The sequence below is a fragment of the Diadema antillarum genome, unplaced genomic scaffold (assembly GCF_040938485.1).
Source record: "Diadema antillarum isolate AM-2024a unplaced genomic scaffold, OU_Dant_1.0 seq00000124_RagTag, whole genome shotgun sequence".
Classification (NCBI taxonomy): Eukaryota; Metazoa; Echinodermata; class Echinoidea; order Diadematoida; family Diadematidae; genus Diadema; species Diadema antillarum.
In genome coordinates this window covers 1,912,487-1,930,923 of record NW_027271204.1, presented here as the reverse complement: position 1 = coordinate 1,930,923, position 18,437 = coordinate 1,912,487, and the positions used below count along the sequence as shown (strand labels likewise).

The following is an 18,437-nucleotide window of genomic DNA, read 5'->3' as shown; positions in this document are numbered from 1 at the left end:
AAGGAATGCAGTGATTTATATTCATTAAATTGTGATTTCAGATTTATGGCTTCGGTTGGAGAAACATCCTCTGCATACAAAACAAGATGATCCAAAATTTTTAACATGTGATGATGGAACTGTGCCTCTGTGGTATGTGGTGACACATTATGTGTAGTAACAAAGCTACGTTGAAATGATTTTCAATATTTTTTTCTGCATGTTCTGTAGACACACTCACTGCCAAATTAAAGCATTGTACACAAAGTGGAGACTGTTGATTCTGTGATAGTAATCTAATAGAAATAATTGTCTACCACACTGGAATGCACAAGGTAAAAAGTCAAGTAGGGTTACAATAATTCAGAAAGTATATTTTCAAAGGTATATTTGTATGGTTACAATGTACTATTTGTATTTTTCAGGACCGTAACATTGAGTACATGCTGAGAATGTCGTGGATTTGGAGCACACACTATCCATTGTACACTGTGTAATGATAATCAAATACACACATAACAGTGCCAAGCTTGAAAAGCCTGATAAATTTATAAGAGTTCACATGAACGGTTAAGTGTATATTCTGTGTGTATATATGTGTATACTGTACATGTATTTTTGTGTATAATGTGTGAGTATGTTTGAGGGAGTGTGTGTGCGTGTGTGTGTGTATGACTGAAAAGCATAAACAACAGTGGTCCTTACCAAAATAACATACTTATTATTACTTTATCCAAAAATGGGCAGAGGTATACAATGAACATATGCAGATGTCTTTTCTTTTTACAAAAATGAATGCTAATTTGTTTAGCTGGTATCTTTTTTTCTCTTTTTTTTTGTGACAGTAGTATTACATAGGAATTGCCTTACTTTCAAAATGCTCCTTTAAAAGATACTTTGATGGTGATGGGTTTTTGCCCCTTCAGGCATCCCTACCTATACCTCTGCTTCTGAGTTGTTTCCTATTATATAAAGACAGCATGCTTGATAAATTTCGTGAGATCTCTCGTCTTGAGTGTCCAAGGTTTCACCACCCGATATCAATTTTATCGTCCTGCCGTTATTAACACTCCGGGACTCGTCAAGAGCATCAACAGCATTGCACTACTTAAACAATCCCCAGGGCATCTTCCTTTTATTGAGTTTAATACTATATTTTTTCCCCTCTTTTTTTCTTCTGTCCAAATATAACCACACCCTTGCTGCTAGGAATATGATGAATAATTGATAGCGCAATGACATCACTTGCCAACCCTAAGGATTTAATATGAGTGGCTGGACTGAGAACTGGTGCATATTGTATTCAAATTCTCACATCTACATTGTAGTCACCTCTATTTTTCCCTTCTTCTTCTTTTTCTGTTTGTCCAACTTTAATCAGCATCCTATTTCAGTCTGCATCATCTGCCGTGTACAACCACACCCAAAACGCCTCTTGGTGTATTGAGTTACTGTGGCAAGATTATTGTGTTGTTGTTGTTTTTTTTCCTCTCTCTCTCTGAATGTAGTCATACAATGTATGATGATTGGTATGACTAATAGATGGATATCCTCCAGGCATGCAAAGTGGAGTGTGAAACATAGAGAGTATTAAAAGAAAAAAAAAAGATTTTTATTAAAAAAGAAACATGCATGTACACAGTGGCAGATCTGAATAACTAATAACTTTCATGGAGTTGTGGTTTTACAATGTAGTTACTCCTTTTAAGTTTGCATATTTCTCTGTGGTGGCTTCAATACAGTTGCTGGTCAGGAAAAAAAAATGGAAATTTTCTTCATTCTTCATTCCATATTAGATAATTGTGGCTTTCTACAGTTGCCGGTCAGAAAAAAAAAGGAAAAAAAAAGAAATTTTCTTCATTCCATACTAAACAATTGAGTATATGAATATAAGAACAACCCAAGTCCATGGAAGACCATTTCGAGTAAACTAAAAAAAACTTCATATCTTTTTTGTTTGTCCAATAATATTCTATTTAAGTGTGATGGGAAGGCAACATTGTATACAAATTAGAACATATATTATTATGACAATTAACATTAACATTAATTGTGGAGAGGCCATTTTGTGTGATGGACTTGGGTCGTTCTTTGATTCATATACATGATATTCTGCTATAGAGATGAGAGAATGACGAGAGAGGGCGCTATAATATGAATGTAAGAATGACCCAAGTCCTTCATTCTTACATTCATATAAGATTTAACTCATTTTTTTCAGGCACTTCCGGGGGTAATTAGATTTTATCATTTATACACAAGATGAGTCCATGCATAAGCTACAATTTCCCATGTCAAACTGAATTTGGCCAAAAATTGGACTTGGGTCGTTCTTATATTCATATACTCAATTGTGATATTTGTCGCGATGACCTACTGTTGTAATGCTCACTTTTTATTTCATAATTGTTTCATTCGCTCATTCTTTTCTGATATCACTCATCCTTTCATTGTCCACTATCACTTTTTCGAATGAATGCCTACAGTGTCATTGGTGTCCACAGCCATGTACAAACTGTACATGTAGGCACATGGTGACACGCCAGAATGTTTTTTAACAAATACTAAATTGTAAATCGCAAGCATTTTACATCTGCTACAGGATTGGAATATAAGCTGAAAGGTTGAGTGAGTGACATGGTTGTCTTTTAAAGAGTTATTGATTCATGCTGAAACAGATTATTGTAGCAAAGATGCTATGTAGTGTAGAGTTTTACTTCGTGTTCAATACATCTCCTACTAGACGTGGTGGTATGATCAAATTTTAAACCTCTACTATTTACTTTAAAACCCAAGACAGGTCATCAGATAACAAATGCCTTTACTAGTCTAGTAGTCAAGGGGTTAATGGCATGCCTGTTCCCATACTGCACACAGTGTATGCATACAAGTAGCTGCAGTGAAAGATTACAAATCGTTGTGGCATGTTTCAAAGTGATCTTGAGGGAAGTGCATCTCTCGCGCGGTTGCCCTTTTTTTTTGTCTTTTCTCCCCGGAGATTCCTGGAGACGGTGCATATTTATTGAAATGCGATCCGAATTGGAACAAAATGAGCGGCAAAGAACGGACAGAGACTGTTCTCGTAGGCTCGTGATTATTGTAAGATGATTCATTCTTATTTGTGAGAGTGGTGTGTGTGTGCTGTGTGTGTGTGTGTGTGTTTTCATGCGTTTGTATCTGTGTGTGTGTGTGTGCATCTTCGAAGTTTTTTTTTAAAATGCTCATAATGACATTGGCATTCAGAGTATACTGCAGAATGCAAGTGGGGTTTGTGAAAGACAAGGGAAGTAATAATGGGTCTTTTCAGAGTTTCCCTCAGATCTCGGTCATGAATATATTTTACCGTGTGTTAACGGCAGTTATAGTGTCATACATTGTAATTGTTTTTCAAAGTGAGAATCTACAAATATATCAGTTTGCTTAGAACTACCTCCATTATTTTTAGCAGAAATTTGATTTTGTGACGTATTTATAAAGTGTCAATTGCAGCAAAGTTATTTTCACGAATTCACAGAGTACAAATGCATTTGAGCCCCCTTCCCCCCAGAAAAAAGAAGGGATTTTTCTTTTTTTGCTTAACTTTTGTGCCGATATTAAAAATAGATAGTGACAATAGTGTATACAAATTGTACATGCAAAGTATGTTTGATGATGAAAATTCTACAGTGTACAAAATATCCAAGACAGCCCAGACTACAGGTTTGTTTTTGTTGTTGTTGGGGTTTTTTTTAACAAAAAGGAAATTATACACAGTGTAGCTACTGATACCATGTTCACATGATAACATGGAATGTACATTTTTTGTATTGTCGGCCTAGTTCCACATAGCTTGTATTGATGCAGTAGAATCTAATCACTATTTGACTACTTGAAAGTCAATTTCAAGGAGAATGAGAGATATGAGTAGTGTTCAGTTGAGAATTTGTGATTGTAGAAACCCTTCAACATTTGAGCCATGCTTTTAGAGCCTAGTGCGTGATCAGCAGTAGATATTAATGTTGCGGAAAGTGTCGATGTAAATTGTTCCGGGCAAATTCACACTCACCAGCCGTACAGGATATTTAATACACTACCTCTAATCCCTCGCATTTCACACAGGCCTGGACAAATTCCTGTCATTGCGCATTATGGATAGTCTTGGCACAACCAGACTCTATATTGGACTGTTGCTGATATGATGACGAATGTATTGCACAATGTACATGTATCTTGCTGTTGTACTGTAGTATTTAACTTTCATGGGCAGAAGCATAGTGGTTGAAATTGTGGTGACTCTTTTCAAAAGATCTCTTGTACAATGGTATATTTGTCATCATTAAAGCAAAACAAACAAACAAACAAGCACAAAACCCAAGATAACTGTTGATTGTGTGGTACATGTTGTACATACATTGTATTTGTACAAAACAACATATTGAATTTCTTCAACTGAGCAATTTTTAATGGCACCATATCTTCTGGCATAGCATTTGCTGTGGTTATTCTTTGTCATACAATGTACAGTGGTTGTTTTTAATAAAAAGCAAGTGGTATGTACACGTGTAGGCAGCCAGATCCTATTCAGAGAGTGACCCTTCATGCACAGCTTCATTTGATAAGGAAGTGTGCATGAAATCAAGACACGTCCGTGACATTGCATTGCTACAGTCAGAATTCCTTGTACACATGATAATAATCAGTTTTCTTTTTTTCTTTTTTTTTTCTGAATTATTGACTACATGGAGCAATACAATGTGATGTAGGGATTGTTATTGTTTCATTGAAGATGATGTATTGCACAGCTTGAACTGTACCAGCATGGTACAATGTATGCTGCGTATTGTATGAGAAATGACAAATTGGCCATGCAAAGAAAGACTATACCTAGGCCAACACAGGTTGTCAGATCCCACCATTGTTTACTGCCCCTGACAAGAGTCATTAGAATATTGATTTTTGGGCGTGGACTTGCCTTCCCCCTCAGTCACCCCACCCCCACCCCCACCCCACCCCAACATGCTAACTGTAAATCCATCCTCATTTAATAGGACCAGAATATATGGGTATGGAGTGAGACACTGCCTTTCATCAAATTTGAACAAAGTCCGACTGTGTTTTGAAAAGTATGTTGTCCCCTACACTGCTGCAGGATTCACAGCTGATGCAGAAGGAACTGACTCATGGGATGATGAAGCATTTTTTTTTTCTGTTTCTCCTTCCCACCACCCCTACTCTCACCCTCTCCCTCCCTTCCCTTCTATCTTTATATATTCTGTCTTGTTCACTATCTCTTACGTTCATCTGGTGCACATGTGTCCAAATTCTTGTTTCGTTGAGAGCTTGTGATTTTCTTTCAAGTCTGTCTTTTTTTTTTTCTGTTTTTCTTTTTTGCAATTGTCAAATCAGAAAATATACTTTGTCATTGTCATTGTAGAATTCAAAGTCCCTCACTTGCAATCTACTGTGGCAAAGGAGTTTCCATGATTGCAGAATGAATCTATGCTACTTATTGTATGAAGTAGATAGAATAATACAGCAGACAGGTAGATGTTTGTGACCGGGAAAATATGGTACTGCAGTACTCTCTGCTTGTTAGCCTAGAACAATTTAAATATTGAGAGCAGATATTGTCCAATTAGCCTGGCTTCTTGAAAAAAAAAAAAGAAGTTGAAATTTCTCTTACATTTGTCTTTTTCAAATCCTGCCTACAACTGTAGATCTTATTAGGAGAACCCCATTAAAGGGATGGTATATCTATAGTTTTGGTTGAGATGGGGTGTCAGGTTTCCAACTTCTTTTGTGAGATAATGATAAACCTCTGTAGATATGTAATATGAGAGAGCATGCAATTCTAAGTGAAATTCAAAGTTTATTTGATGAAATTTGGTTTTGAAATGGCTCCACTCATGCATACATTTGAAAAGTTTCATTAGGCTACCTCAAATGGTTTTTTATGTTACGGTATCCACAAAATTGATGATGGCAGACAGACGGACAGACAGACAACCCGAAAACATTATGCCCCTGGTGAATCTTTGTGGCGGAGGCATAATTATAGTTGATATTAAAAGATGATAATAATTCATGTATTCAGGTAGCAGACAGCCAAGCTTGGCTTTCTCTGCTGTGTAGGAGCCTTGATACAAGGGCAAACCTCAAATTATGAAGGAAAGAAGGAGAAATCTAATTGTTTCATTTTGCTCATTTGTGTCTTTTAGTGATCATGCTTCGCCCAAAGGCCTAAACAGGCTGGCAACATGTAATCTTCTATTTCACATGTCTCTGTTTGATCTGTGTCAGCTTGCCTTGCTAGAAAAAAAAAAAAAAAAAAAAAAAACGAAGGAAGAAAGGAAAAAGAAAAGATTAGGTAGGCTCCACTACAAAGGCTGTGTTTACTTCTGTGAAATGGGCTATTTGTTTGGAAAGTGGTTGTCATTCAATGCATTAAAACTACTAAAAAAGTAAAAAGAGGGCTTGTATGCAACCATGCATGCTGTTGCTGCTTATTGAATATCATCCTACAATTGTGTAGTGATTGTTGCATAGCATTTGGCTTTGCTATGGAAAGTGATTGAACAAGGCAGTAATCCCTTGAATTATGCAGTTGCAGACATTGACTCATCTGTACTTTTAAAGTCCCATCACAGTCACTACAAATGTTGGAATCTGCAATTGCACCTTGTATTTTGTCTTGAATGGTATTCCATGCTATAGTGAGCGTGTAAAACTTGATTATAACTTCTATCAAGAAAAAAAAAAACTACATCTATTCATTTAGGCCTGTTCATTTGTTGTTTATTCAATTATTTATTTACCAGTATTAATTTTTACTTCATTCATTCTATCTCAATTCATTTTGCTTGTCTTTAAGACCAAAGTTATCATGCAGTAATTTTTGTCAGGGAATGTGTGTGGTGGATAAAGGTTGCCATGGCTACTAAAATGGTAACAGATATATGTATTCAGCAATCCAAGTTACAACAGTGCAAAGGAGAAAAGCAGGGAGGAAAGTTCTACATGTACCATGCATCATTGCCAAACTGCTGAATTTTTCACTTGTATAATCTTTACTTGTGCATCAACCCTGAAGTCTTTTCAGCCTTCAATATGGCACCACTCTTGAATGAAATGCAGTCATGCTCACACAATAAAGTATCTTTGATTCTCACTTTCTCATAGAGTGGAATCATGTCAAAATATAACGGGGGGGGGGGGGGAGATGCCAGTCGACATTCTTAGTGAACAGGGATAGTATTTACACCGAGTGTGATTACACAGCAAATGATACGAATCTTATCTCGTAATTTTTGGCAGTAGTTGAGTGGAATCTAGTAGAGACTGTAAATGTCAACAGAAGATTTGATACATGTATAATATAGCAGACTGTCTTCATGTGTGAAGTCTTGGGGAAATGATGATTAAGATGAAAACAGGAGGAAATGAATTAGGAGCGAAACGAGAATAAGAATACGAAAAAGGAAGGGGAAAAGAAGATAATGAACAAGAAGAGAACAAGAAGATGAAGAAAAAGGAAGTTACATGTAGAGTAACAAATACGGTGCTGAGTATAGATGTAATTGAGTCAGTTGGGGAAGTTACAATGTTGTACAATATTTTGAGGTCAACTGAATTAGGCATGGAAATAGTAGAAAGTGATGAAGAGAAATGCTTGTTACAAAATGGAATTTTTTTAAATAGAATTTGTCAGTGCCAGACAAGATCTTGAAGAGCGTGTCCCCACATCTGGGCAGCACACATATACATGTACACTGCTAGCTTGTAATTCCCACCTCTGTTGACTTTTAATGGAATGAGAGTTAGATAGTAGAGGTATTGTTCTATTGTGTGTGCTGTATCCAGGGAAAGAATGAAAGGCTTGCGGCTAGTGAGAGAAATCAATATTACGTTTTCTAAAGAGGGAGGGAGAAAGAGGGATAAAGGAATAGCTGTAAGCTACTGAACGTCAAGCTATGAATAGATGTGATCTATATTTGGTTTCTAGGTCCTGATTTTGTGTGTGTCTGTGTGTGTGTGTGTGTCCTCATTCAGGAGTGATATTTTGTTTCTTCATACCCATTTTATCTGAAAGTTGATATTGTTTCAAGTTGAAAAAACACAAAAAACAGCAATCAGCAACAAAAAGCTTGTTTGATGACAACGTACAAGATAAATTTGTCCTTGTGTGTGTTTTTGTGTGTGTATACAAGTACATGTATTATATGATTGACAACCTACACATTGTAGCTTAATATACTGCTGTGGAGATACTGTAGGCTCCTGGTACTGTGCTGTACATTTGTGATTTAATGTGATGTTCTGCATACTACAGCAAAATGCAGATCAATGCACTGATATAATTGTACTCATGCATCAAGGCCATGACATTGTGTAGGTCTATGCTTGCATGTATATGTAGTATGTTTGTATGCATGGGTGTATGTTTAAAACCTATAATTAGCTTCTTTAAAAAAAAAAAATCTAATTCTTCATTTGCAACGAAAAATAAGATGTAGACATTGAAGTTTAAAATTCTTGCAAACTTACATGCTAGTCACCATCAGACAGGCAAACTTAACACAGAGATTATATCACAGATGTTTACCGTATTGTAAAAGAGCAATATGAAATAATTGTCAATTTTTGTCAATAATTCAAGCAGTCATCACCCCTCCCTATGCACTGTCACTGTTGTATACTTGTTACATTGTACAATAACTATTATTTTTACAACTGCACTGAAAGATTAGATTTCTTCTCTTTGAACCCATAGAAAGAATGTGAGGAAATTTGAGTGTGGAAAAATGAGCAAAGAAAATGGGATTCAGTCGGGATTCGAACCGGAGACTTCCGGATGCTAGCCTTGTGCTCTACCGACTGAGCTATAGAAAGCCACAGTACAGTGTTCATCCCAGAAACCCCTAATTCTCAATGCTCAAATGGTCAGAAATTTGTGTGTAAGTGAATTGGAGACTTGGACGGCTGTGATATACGGTATCACCACCTAGTCAAAATTGTGTATGTGAATGTGACCAATTCGTGCAATGATTCAGGAAGCAAATGTTTTTTTTTTTTAATTGTGCGACTTCTTTCATTTTTACCTTACTTTTGTGAATTTTCACAGTTCTGGTAGAAATTTTTGCTGTAAGAGTTCAGAATCTATACATTTGTAGATCTCCTTTTTATTGCTACATTGTATCATGAACATTACAGAATCTTCCCCTACACTAAATGTGGCATTCATGCAAGTCATGATTTAACGTTTCTACCCTTGTGTCTTCTTTTTTGTGTGCACCTGACAGAACCGATTCCGATGCGCCTACGAGCCCTGCCGCAGTCGTTTTGGCAGCAGCCCAACACGGTCAATTCTGCCTCTCCGGGCTCCATGTATTCCGTTCTACCTCCCCTCTGCAAAATGGAGCAGTCCAATTCTGACCTCTCGGGTAAGCACACCTGTTACAACTGTAGTTGTATAGTCACGTTGCCAAGTTCCAACAGAACGATACATATATTTCCAAATGTGGCGTGTGAAGATGTACAGATTCAACGAAACATTGAATAGCCAAATTAACATAATAAAAGATCTATATGTGACCGTGCACCTCAAAACGAACATAAAGTCGCACACTCTGATTCTGCGTGAGGACTGAAAATAAGTGAAATGGGTCAACCTAGCCGAACTTGACTTTTCCATATTTTCTGAAAGAGCGGGTCTTCTTTTCCATTATGCTAAAATTTGGTAGCATAAAACAGGCAGGAAAGGGTGTTTTTTAGCAGTTTATCTCTAACATTTTTGGTAGAATAGTATGATTAGGTGTGTCTTTAGAATCCCTTTTTCATTTCTGAAAAACCTTGTCCACACTCTTCACTTTCAACTCTAATAACTTTTGAAAGGATAGTGCTACTGCTTTGAAAGTTGGCATTAATTATGGACAGAATGTGTTAATGAGGCATGCCTAATTTCAGTTTAATCTGATAATCCCTTCATTGTTGTTACTCTGGTGGTTTACTTCCTGTTTTTTGTCCCATTCATCATACAGCCAGCACAGTTTGGTAAAGATTAAGTGCTTGAATAGACACTGTACTTCAGAGCCTCTTTTCTCAGTTCACACTTTTCCTGAGTTTGTGCTTTCTTTCCAATATTTAGATAGGTTAGGAGAGTCCATTTGATTTAAGTTATACATCATTTTAAAGCTTAAAGTCTGCTCTTTCAGAATATGGTCTTAACTAAAAATTCATGTCTGGCGACTTTTTGTTTGTTTTGAGGTGCAGGGTCACATATACACCCGTAGTCATATATGGTGTGATAAATCTGAAAATAATGTTCAGACCCAAATTTCATTGCCAGTAGCAATTTCAGCTGATGAATAACATTTCAAATGGCATTCTATGTGCTTCTATGGAAGAAGCCTGTGTAATAGACAAACGATTGATGAAAAATGAATATTACATTGCGATGCAATACCAGGAATATCATTTCCTGGATATGGTCGTAGCAGCAGTATTTGCTACTCATTTTGTACCACTCATAGTCATGCTTCATAAAATATCAGTAGTTTATTTGGAGCAGGAGTTTTTGAGAAACTTGCCTTATAGATTCAGAGAAGTGTAAGAATAAAATGTGAACGCATGTTTAAAACCATACCGACAAACAGCTTCATTATACTGACTGTTCAGTCAGCATTAGAGCCTAGTCTCTTTTGCAGTCCCTTTTATATATTATTAGCAATATCTACTTTTTTTAATATACTAGTACATTGTAGTACATATATGCCTTTATGAGTACACACAGAGAAGGCCTGTGTTTCAATGGATACAATGTTGTATCTGCTGACAGAGGCCATTCATTGTGAAGGAATATCAATCCATCATACACGTATTTCTATCTGATAATTTTTGTCAACATTTATTTCTCTCATTTGGATCATTTAATCTATCTTAATCAGCGCATACACAGGTATTTTATCTCCTATGGCGACCAGGGATGACATCTCATAGTGCTTTGTATCCAGTCACAATGGAAAAGGCGCTCTATAAATGTCAGCTATTATTCTATTATCATCATTTACACATTTATAGACATTGTCATTTGAAATACAAATTATGTATAAATGCGATCTATGAGGCAAACACTATAACACACACATTTTCAAGATTATGTTGAAGCACAGTATCCATCCGTCCATTCCCGATGTATGCTCAGTTGATTGTTTAGTTGGTGCATATTATACCAGCTGGGTTTGAAATTGGAGACTAATGTCACGCGTGTCCTTATAGGGGCAATTAAAATCAGCAAAGTCAGGTGTGCGCCAATGGGTTTTGCTCTCTGCACCCCGACAATGGAGCACGTTGTGAGGAATCAAAGGGCAAATTTGATGAGGGAGCCGGTATTTTGATGCCCCGTTGGCATGGTTACTGTGGATTGTTTGTGCAGCATCTCTGCCATTTTCACTCTCATCTTCTTTCTCTCTCTCACTCTCTCTCTCTTCTTTTCTGGGAGGACTTTCACACTCACAAAAGAGCTTGCACGTAATGACATTTCTGAAATGCATTTACGAGTTTATAATCAGTGTTTGGGAGCATTCAGACTGGAATGAGTCACCTAGCTGATCAGTCATTTCAAATAACATTCCATACGACAGCCATTTAACAATATCTGTGGCCTATCAATCACACACACACACACACACACACACACACACACACACACTACTCTGATTACACGTTGATACATTGTACATGCAAAAAACAACAACAACAAAACATGTAACAAACAAAGTGTGCATGATGGAAGTGACAACAGGGGTACACTCGAATTTATCTCGATAAATGTTTTAGAGGTTACACTGTATTATTAAATCGATCAGACTATGGAGATGTATCCACAATCGAACAAATATTGAAACAAAAAACCTTTTGGCTACTAAAAAATCACCACAATTCAAGTTTGTTCCATCAGACCTAGACTGTACCATACTTGCCGAGCATGGAACTTGTTCCACATTTAGGACGAGTTCCTTGCCTGTCTGAAAAGGCCCATGGCTGTTAGCTCTTTTCCACTCGTGCACCTCAGTCCCCTCTTGCTCTAGCTATCTCTATCTTGGAGCGGTGGACAGAAGGCAATCAGAGATGGTTACGATGTCAAATTGAGGGGAAAAGGATTTCCGCCGATAGAAAGCAATCAGTGGCGGTTATGATCTCAAATTGATGGGAGATGGATTTCTACTTTAACCTCTCGAACCAGGAGTCACACATTATACCTCTTTCTCTTTTTTTCCCCCTCTCTTTTTCTTTTTTGTCTGACACTTTTTCGTGAGGGGGGAAGTGGAAGATAGTAGACTGTATGCGATATGTGCACAGTACACAATACATATTGGGGTGGCTTAAACTGTGCCAAACAACTTGCTTCATGTTAATACGGTAAGCACACATTGACATGCATTGACATTTGTAGAGGAAATCAAAATCCACAGTGCACAATTGTATGTGTGTGTGCATGGTGGGGGTGGGGGGGGGGGGATGGCATAAAAACCCATTGAAGACGAGTCCCGAGTATACTCCGCCAAGTGTGTATGGGAAATGCATGTTGTAGCAAAATAAGCCTGTCCTCAACGGGTTAAAGTTGGAGAGTTCATGGTCAATTTATGCAACTGCTAATACTAGTGTTCTCTAACAAAGGTTCAGTTCAGAAAGACATCTCATTGAATATCATTTTGTACAGCATTCAAATCTTTCACATGATGTACAAAAGAAGTCTTCTGAAGAAAGTCTGGAGAGCATCCAAAAAGTGAAGCCAATGTTTGCTGATAACGTATCAGATCAACATGTCATAAGATCAGAGCCATATGATAGCCGTAGAATAGAATTTTTGTGTAAAGTAACCTACAGGAGACCTACTGTGTCTGTCCTTTTCTCTCTTATTTTATATATGTTTATATGATGAGTATTGAGTTCCTAGCTGATGGGTCTGGGTTTAGGATCAGAAAAACATCTTCCATCAAAGTACTGCCACCTAATGAAGCATAATGTAATTTCTATGAATAGGCCTTTTGTTCAAAGCTCATACACTTGTACCACACCTGTCACTAATGTTTGTCAAAAAAAAGTTCCCAGAAAAACATTTTCAAGATTGATCCTATCCTCATGCTAATGACAGCAACAATGCTTGCAACTATTTCCACATGTTTTGTGTTGTTGTTCGTGTGGTGTGTTTTTTCCCACTTTTTAGCACCCCTGAAGAAAAACTCCAGTTGAGTTAAGCAGTTTGCTTCTGATTTGCTTTAATTGGAGTGTACTCGCACCTCATTAATTGAAGGTGACCACTTTCCCATTTTTTTTTTCAGAGGTGAGACCTGTTACGCCATCGTCGGATGTCGAAAGTGCGGATAACTGTGATAGTGCGGTCGGGCAACTTGAAATCAAGAAAGAGATGAAGGAGAGGACAGAACTTCCAGTGGAGAAGGAATCGCTCAGGCTTGACCTTGGCAGGGAACGGGACAATTCCCAGGAAAGAGAACTGAGTCCCAGGGACAGGGAGGTCTCCCCGCGGGATATGAAGGAAACCTCCCCGCGGGACAGAGACTTGACCCCACGGGACAGAGACTTGACTCCCAGGGACAGGGAAGGGACCAAGGATAGGGAATCTGTGAGGGACAAGGAAGTGATCCGGGAGAAGGATGTGATCCGGGAAAAGGATGCGATTCGCGATCTCAGGGAGAGCGGGACAGAAACAAGAGAAGCGAGACCGGTACCCGCGCAGCTTCCGCCGGAAGCCCGGATGAAGCAGCCGCGGCCACCGCCGAGAATCGTGAAAGTGTCACCTGCGAACACCGAGCTGCTTGCCAAACTTTTCGAGAGCGTCGACGGAGAGGGAAAGAAGAAGATTGTCAGGAGAGGACGGTGAGTCGGCTTCTAGGGAATAAAAGCCAGTGCAGGGGTGTTCCCAATCTCACTTCTAGCCTAGATGATGACAGCTCATTAGGAGCAGAATTGTTAGTCCATGTTGTCTCTCAAAGATGTACATTGATCTCTTCTGATGAAGTGGAACTTTGGTCAAGGTGTAACTTTGTTTGATTTCATGCCCTCCTCTGTGCCTTTTACTTATCCTTTGCACAGCATCATGTTGAATGTTAATGTTCACAGGCCTTTGAGCATTAATGTGGGTGGTTGTTAACAACATAATATGACTTGTACATTTGCCAGCAGATATTGAGACTATTCAATTTGTCACCTACAACGCACTTCTAAAAAAACCCTCACACTTTTAATCATTGCATGAATTAGTGTTTGATGCCAGGTGTAATGTGGAAAAAAAATAAAAATATGACTTTGTTCTTTATTTACACAGCCCAAAGAGGGAGTACAACCCTCAAGCAGCGGCACTTGCTGCTGCCGCCAGCAACACTTCCAACAACAACAGCAACGCTGGTGGCAACGCTTCATCTTCTTCTGCTGCAGCGGCCCACCACCACCCCTGCATGACCGGTGGCGACCCGTACATGATCGACAATGTCGCCGAGGGCCTCCTACCGATGCTGTCCCTGGAGACGAGCCGGCAGAATAACGGCCCCTCCTCCCACCTCTCCATCATCTCCATCCGCGGCGACAACGACCGCATGCTGTCGCTGCCCTCGCTCAGCGTCGAGCAGAACCACTCGGCCATCCTCTCCGAGCTGGTCAAGGCGTTATGAGAGACGTCGTGATGATGATGATGTGTGCATGTGCCACGCCCCCTTAACCCCCTCATCCCTTAAGAAACCTGGGAGCATGGGGATACCATGGAGTGGCCTGGCTTGGATATATTCAAGAATGCTATAGTGAATTCCGTACAGCTTTATCACTGATCACTGTGTGTATACAAGCATAGCCAAAGAATCTTAACTGAACTGAACTGTTACTGATGAGAGTACGCTTCGACGCACATAATGGCCGACCAGTGCTATTTGCAGTTTAGGAATGTACCTCAGTGGACAGCAAATAACTCTGGGCACCCGTGGATCCCCATGTTACCAAGTTTTTAGAAACTCAAGAGCTCAGCCAAAGCCGGTCTTAGGCAGGCATCCCTACAATGTCGATATCGATGCTGTGTGTTGCAGTATTCCCACTTTCAGACTCTCGCTCTCAAATATGATGGAGCACATGTCAACCACTCCGATACAATCCTGTAGGTGGCAGGCTGTCCTCATGTGGCGAGATAGTATACCGCGATGTCGTGGGAATTTTATGGAGTGATACCTGATGCTAGATAAACCAAACCCAGCGAGTCAAGTGCTCCGGTTTGTGCATAGCTGCCTTTGCCTTTGTATATAATTATCATTGCCAAACCTTGATTACATGTATAAAAAAAAATCATGTGAGTAGAGTCCATGTTCAATAGGAGAGGAAGAGAGGCCATTGATCTCATCTTTACTGGCAGAACCTTGAAATTTTTTCTCCCTGCATCATGTGATGTAGAGACTTAGGACAACATGACCCATCCCTGTTGAATAATGTCACATGCTTCATTCTTGTAATTGAACAGTTTGTAGTTTCTTTCCAGGAAGGCTAGAGTTTTCTGTTTTGTTCAGTGTTGTTGCTGTCTATGTTACTCGCATATCCCACCCCACCCCTACCCCCTGCAGCTGAGAATAAATTCCCATGAAGCATAGGCTTCTAGGGCTATGCGATGATACTGGCTTTAGCTTGAAATCACCATGACAAGTAATTGGAACAGAACATTCCTCGCTTCTCTCTTCAATGATAATTTTGCAAAGAAACGTTTTGATAATAAATTGTGAAAAAAAAAAAATCCCTACACAGGTTTCATTTGCATGACCAATGTCATGTTAGAGTTAAGACCCTCTAGTCTTTATGCCTGAAGTTAGTGACTTTTTAGCTTGTATAATATCATGATATTTATGCCAATATTCTTGGCCTTTTTCATATGGTTCTGAAATATAATGACGCAAGGTGCAGATTGGAACTTGTATTTATAAGTTAAAATGAACTGAAAATCTAAAAAGTAGTATATTACCAAAGCAAGTCATTTTTTTTTTTTATAGTAAAGACAAAATAATGGTGTTTGATTATATCTTCTTTTTTTTAATCAATTTGCTTTTCCCTACTGCACCTAAAATGCTTGGATTGTGGATTTAAATAGAAAACCTTTTACAAACAGTTGGAATGCAAAAAGCAGCAATTTTGTGGCATCAAGTAGTTTTAGATGCTTCTCTGCATTTGATACGTTTCTCATGTGGATTGTATTCCTGGGCTTTTTAATAGTGTCCAATGTGTTTGTGTATAATTCTTTTCATCATTTCATAAAATTGTATTCTAACCTTTGCAGCAATCAATGCAAGTTAGAGTCAATTTCTTACATGACATTTTCCTTACTTATGTTGAAGAAGGCACTACTTGAAAAAAAGTATGGCATAAACTCTGAATTTAGCAAAAAGTAAACAAACAAACAAACAGAATCTGTTGAATTATTCACTAGCAATACTCAGGTCTTCAAGCAACAAACCAAATTTTGTTGTCAAGTTGAGATTCACCAACTTTTTAAAGTGTGAACCATTGTGTTTTATAGAGGGACTGCACATTTTGCAAGTGCCAATTTCCCAAGATTTCTCCACATTCTTTGCCTGTGTAGTATTACATTTCAGACCCAATGACTTGCTTGCTTCAAATGAAAAACATTTAGGTGTACCAGTCCATGATTTGCTTGTCTGTGTGATGTTGTACTTTTGTCCTGCAGGGAGTGTTTTTTTTTTTTTTTTTTTTGTAACCTCTTATTTCTGCGACCATATTTCATCTGGATGTAGCACTTTAATGCTTGTGAATGTACAATGTGTATGCAGTGACTACGTATGTTTCCATTTGTGAGAGTAGGAAAATCTATTCAGAACTTCAGAGAATTCCATTTTTACCATCACTGTTTTGTACCATTTTCCTGTCAGTTGTTACAGTGGAATTATGCGACAAAATTTGTCCTGTAAACTTGAAAGTGTGTCGGTTGTCGATGAAATTTTAATATTCCATTTGTGTAAATAACTTTGCTTCAAGAGTGTTTTTTCTAGAGAAATTATATTTGTAAATATTCAGAGATATTTATTCCAGATCGAAGTTTTAGCAGTAGGAAGAGCTGTGATTGGCCAGTTCTTCTATTTTGTTGTGTTTATTTGTTTTGAATTTTAATGTCATCTGGCAAACACAAAGGAAGAAAATATTCAGAGTACTAGCATGATGGCTGCTTTGGTGGCTTTCTAGGGGCTAGCTAATATGCTTGCTTTACCACACTATTATCAGGTATCACCATGAATTGTCCTGCTTATTTTTCTTGTCAGATAAAGTGCCAACTTTCTGTCTGATACAAAAAAAAAAGGTTCCTTCAAGGGGGAGGAAAAATGAATATATGGCAGCAAGAAGTCAGTTGATGACTGTATAAGATGCGATAGTTTTGACAGCAAAAACTCAAGATAATGGTTTTATTTGAAATCTAGCTCCAAGGCATGGAACAAGATAGATATGTGCAAAATCCTATGATATGCAAACCTTTTCTTTTTTCATAAGTTTATTAAATTCAGCAATACCAAAGGGAGAATGCAGAACTGAAGATGTGGAAAATGAGGTGTGTCATTCATATAACTTGCACAAGTCTACCTTCATGTATGCGGCCATTTTCTACTTATTAGATTTGAGCAGCAAATACATGTAACATAGACGAAATACGAATAAGCTGGTGATATACCTCTACACTTTTATAGATCATACAATGTATGTACCAGTGTGACAGTTGCATTTTTGATGTGCAGAAATCTCTAGTCAGAAAGACGTTATTGTCATATTATTATTGATATTACTATGATTTTGATATTATTTCAATTGTTATTGTTCTGCTTGTTAGCATTGTTGTGCTAATTGCCATCAATTACAGACATATTTATACTATTATGGCTTTACGAGTGATTCACATTCATGGTGATTGTTATTCTCATTTGAATTATTATCAATATTATCATTGTTGTCATTATTGAAATCATTGTAGAGCTTACTTTGAGCATAATTCTGCTGTCAACAGTTCTCAGTATTAAACAAAGAGGTATTAGTTCATGTTATGGGATAGTTTTAATGGTACAAACACAAAATGGCCAAACAGCACTGCATTACGCATCTCAGATGAGTTTATTAACCTGTGATATTTGTGTCAGTAATGTGCATCATCTTCACCCGTAAAAAACAGGGAGTATCAGTCTCTATTGCTTCATGGGTAGCCAGTGACTACACGCAGATTGTTGTTTTGTTTTTTCAGGTGATTGATGGAATTGTGGATTTGTCTTCTTTCTGTAAATCTGTTACTTTTTTTTTAGGGAGGCTGGGATGGCAGTGGAGAGAGACCTAGTTTGACCTGCAAACGCTGCTCATTCTGGCCAAAGTTTTTTTTACTTTAACTGTATTGTGATGGTACAATTTATTTTCACTGTGTCCATAAAAACAGAAAGTTCCTT

General features: G+C 38.0%; 1 protein-coding gene across 1 annotated transcript in view; it reads left to right on the top strand.

The window, feature by feature from the left end:
* LOC139727250 (uncharacterized) overlaps nucleotides 1-14,645 on the top strand; it is a 29,134-nt gene extending 14,489 nt beyond the window's left edge. Inside the window, exons 2-4 of the mRNA XM_071638207.1 lie at nucleotides 9,258-9,398; nucleotides 13,299-13,854; nucleotides 14,303-14,645. Of these exons, the coding sequence (XP_071494308.1) occupies nucleotides 9,258-9,398; nucleotides 13,299-13,854; nucleotides 14,303-14,645 (1,040 nt within the window). The remainder of the gene's footprint in view (nucleotides 1-9,257; nucleotides 9,399-13,298; nucleotides 13,855-14,302) is intronic.
* Nucleotides 14,646-18,437: the final 3,792 nt, after the last annotated feature.